Source organism: Triticum dicoccoides, chromosome 7B, assembly GCF_002162155.2.
Source record: "Triticum dicoccoides isolate Atlit2015 ecotype Zavitan chromosome 7B, WEW_v2.0, whole genome shotgun sequence".
Classification (NCBI taxonomy): Eukaryota; Viridiplantae; Streptophyta; class Magnoliopsida; order Poales; family Poaceae; genus Triticum; species Triticum dicoccoides.
In genome coordinates, this window is record NC_041393.1 from 104,589,369 (window position 1) to 104,592,479 (window position 3,111).

Below are 3,111 nucleotides of genomic sequence, written 5' to 3' on the forward strand. Positions count from 1 at the left end.
CACATCACTATAAGCCTTGCAAGCAATGTAGCTAATGAGTTAGTTACTGAATGATGCATTATGGAACGAGTAAAGAGACTTGCCGGTAACGAGATTGAACTAGGTATTGAGATACCGACGATCGAATCTCGGGCAAGTAACATACCGATGACAAAGGGAACAACGTATGTTGTTATGCGGTCTGACCGATAAAGATCTTCGTAGAATATGTGGGAGCCAATATGAGCATCCAGGTTCCGCTATTGGTTATTGACCGGAAACGTGTCTCAGTCATGTCTACATAGTTCTCGAACCCGTAGGGTCCGCACGCTTAAGGTTTCGATGGCAGTTATATTATGAGTTTATGAGTTTTGATGTACCGAAGGAGGTCGGAGTCCTGGATGAGATCCGGGACATGACGAGGAGTCTCGAAATGGTCGAGACGTAAAGATCGATATATTGGATGACTATATTCGAAGTTCGGAAAGGTTCCGAGTGATTCGGGTATTTTTCGGAGTACCGGAGAGTTACGGGAATTCGCCGGGGAGTATATGGGCCTTATTGGGCTTTAGGGGAAAGAGAGAGGAGAGGCTGGGTGCCCCCCAAGGCCTAGTCCGAATTGGACTAGGGGGAGGGGCTGCGCCCCCTCCTTCCTTCTCTTCTCTCCCCCCTTTCCTTGACTCCTACTCCTACTACTTGGAAGGGGGGGAATCCTACTCCCGGTGGGAGTAGGACTCCTCCTTGGCGCGCCTCCTCCTGGCCGGCCGCCCCCTCCCCCTTGATCCTTTATATACGGGGGCAGGGGGGCACCTCTAGGCACAACAATAATTGATCCCTTGGATCTCTTAGCCGTGTGCGGTGCCCCCCTCCACTATAGTCCACCTCGATAATATCGTAGCGGTGCTTAGGCGAAGCCCTGCGATGGTAGAACATCAAGATCATCACCACGCCGTCGTGCTGACGGAACTCTCCCTCGACACTCGGCTGGATCGGAGTTCGAGGGACGTCATCGAGCTGAACGTGTGCTAGAACTCGTTGGTGCCGTAGTTTCAGTGCTTGATCGGTCGGGCCGTGAAGACGTACGACTACATCAACCGCGTTTTTCTAATGCTTCCGCTTTCGGTCTACGAGGGTCCGTGGACACACTCTCCCCTCTCGTTGCTATGCATCATCATGATCTTGCGTGTGCGTAGGAAATTTTTGAAATTACTACGTTCCCCAACAATCCCCAACTCAATGGCACCGCCAAGACCACTAGCCCGACTATCTACAAGCCGGGGCCCTAGATCCGGGGTTCCCTCGCTCTCCCACCGCCGGAGCGGCAGACTAAGGGAACATGGTCACCTCCTTTTCGCCCTGTCACAACAGACCCAAAAGGTTGTCTGGTTAGTTTTCTGCTTTGTTCTTTCTTTATTTTTTTTTGTTTCTCTTCCGTCTTTGGCTTACTCAAGCCTATGTACATATACATTTTTTGCTCTTATTAATAAAATCTAAAAATTACAGTGGAGTTTTCTTCCACTATTCCACTTAAAAGGAAATACATGTGCAACCTGAAAGTTCACCTAAAAATCAAGAGTTTTGATTGGTATCTTTACAAGGGGTCATGTTGACCAAGGGTAACATAGCAAATCGTAACTGGGTGGTAGCAAAATGTGATGTTGTTAAGATGATGAAACAATAAAGCACATATTTCTCTTTGCCCCTTTTCGTGCTTGCTACGGCAGACGGTCCATGCTGTTTTTAATGTTCCACCACATACTTGTATCTATAATATATTTGGAAATTGGTTGCATGGGACGGATAAAATACCGGTGGGAGTATGAGCCTTATGTTGGATAACTTAGAATTGTCGGAATGATGTTGTGTCTAAGAGAGTTAGAACTTCAATTACTTCACCCTCGGACTCTATCTCGATTGATGTACACAATCTTTTTATTGCATAGTTTTTATGTGAATTAACTTCAATTACTTCTTCCTGAAAAAAATGTGCCATTGACAATTATCAAATGAAATTGACATGAAAAATTAAACACAACTTGGAACAGACTCGGAGTTGACCTCACAAGCGCACGCACACATGCATCAAATTAAACCGACACGCTGACACCACGACGAACTTTGCTGAGAACTGCTTAATTAACCGCTGCCGCCGAGCACGGACTTGAGCTTCTTCACCTGCGCGTCGTCCAAGAAGGTGACCTTCTCAACGACGGCGGACGGCAGGTTGTTGGCGAAGAGCGCGTAGTCAGTGATCTGCAGGCCGGGGTTGGGGCCGCTGAACGCAACGAGCGCCACCGCCGCCGAGCTGCCGCCGTTGTACTGGTAGTGGAGCAGGCCCTGGGGGAACACCATGATGTCGCCCTTGTAGAGTGTCTTGGTGTACACGGTGTTGGAGGAGGAGCTGATGAAGCCCGCCAGGATGGTGCCCTCGGTGACAAACAGGAGCTCAGAGGCGGCCGGGTGGGTGTGCAGCGGCACGACGCCGCCCATGGCGATGTCGAGCCTCGCTGCGGAGATGCCGAGCCCGTTCACGCCGGGGAACTGCCCGACGAAGGCCGGGGTCACGGCCGCCTTGATGAGGTTGCTGGTGTTGCCCGCGGCGGCGAGGCCGTGGTAGTAGAAGTCCCCTGCGCTGACGCCGGCCTTGCACGGGTACCCCGCCGGTGTGTCGCTGCAGGACAGGTCGGCGACGCAGAAGTCCTGGGTCAGGGCCATGGCGGAGAAGGGCATGATAAGGAAGGAGATGAGCACGGGGAGCAGCATTGCGTTGGCCATGGCTTGCTACTGCGCTGATGCTTCGAGTATGCTACTGTGCCTGCCCTTGTGGTGTTTATATAGGAGAGGAGGAGGCGGTGCGGCCGTGCAGCTGGTACGTACGAGCAGAGCAATGTAACGCGAGCGATATTCTTTGGCGACCGAGCTAGGGTTCACGTGCGTGGCGCTGTCCGGATCTTTTGGGATAAGTACGTGGCGGAGCCAATGGACAAGCGTTTGGCTCATTAGCTGTGCGTGGTCCATGAAATAGGGAAAGCTCTGGAAATGCTGCATTATTATGGAAGCACAGGACAATATAGGGCATGATGAGCTGTTTTTACGATGAGATGGATATGCGAACTACCCATTGTCTCATGC

General features: G+C 51.2%; 1 protein-coding gene across 1 annotated transcript; it reads right to left on the reverse strand.

Annotated features, from left to right (window-relative positions):
• Positions 1 to 1,948: 1,948 nt before the first annotated feature.
• Positions 1,949 to 2,799, reverse strand: LOC119339857 (germin-like protein 8-14). Its single transcript, XM_037611761.1, has one exon. It carries the CDS (start codon positions 2,752 to 2,754, stop codon positions 2,116 to 2,118), a length of 639 nt encoding a protein of 212 aa, XP_037467658.1. The 5' UTR covers positions 2,755 to 2,799; the 3' UTR covers positions 1,949 to 2,115.
• Between the last annotated feature and the right edge of the window lie 312 nt (positions 2,800 to 3,111).

What these genes read in the sequence shown, in the direction of transcription:
- LOC119339857 (XM_037611761.1), bottom strand. Translation starts at nt 2,754, where the DNA reads ATGGCCAACGCAATGCTGCTCCCCGTGCTCATCTCCTTCCTTATCATG.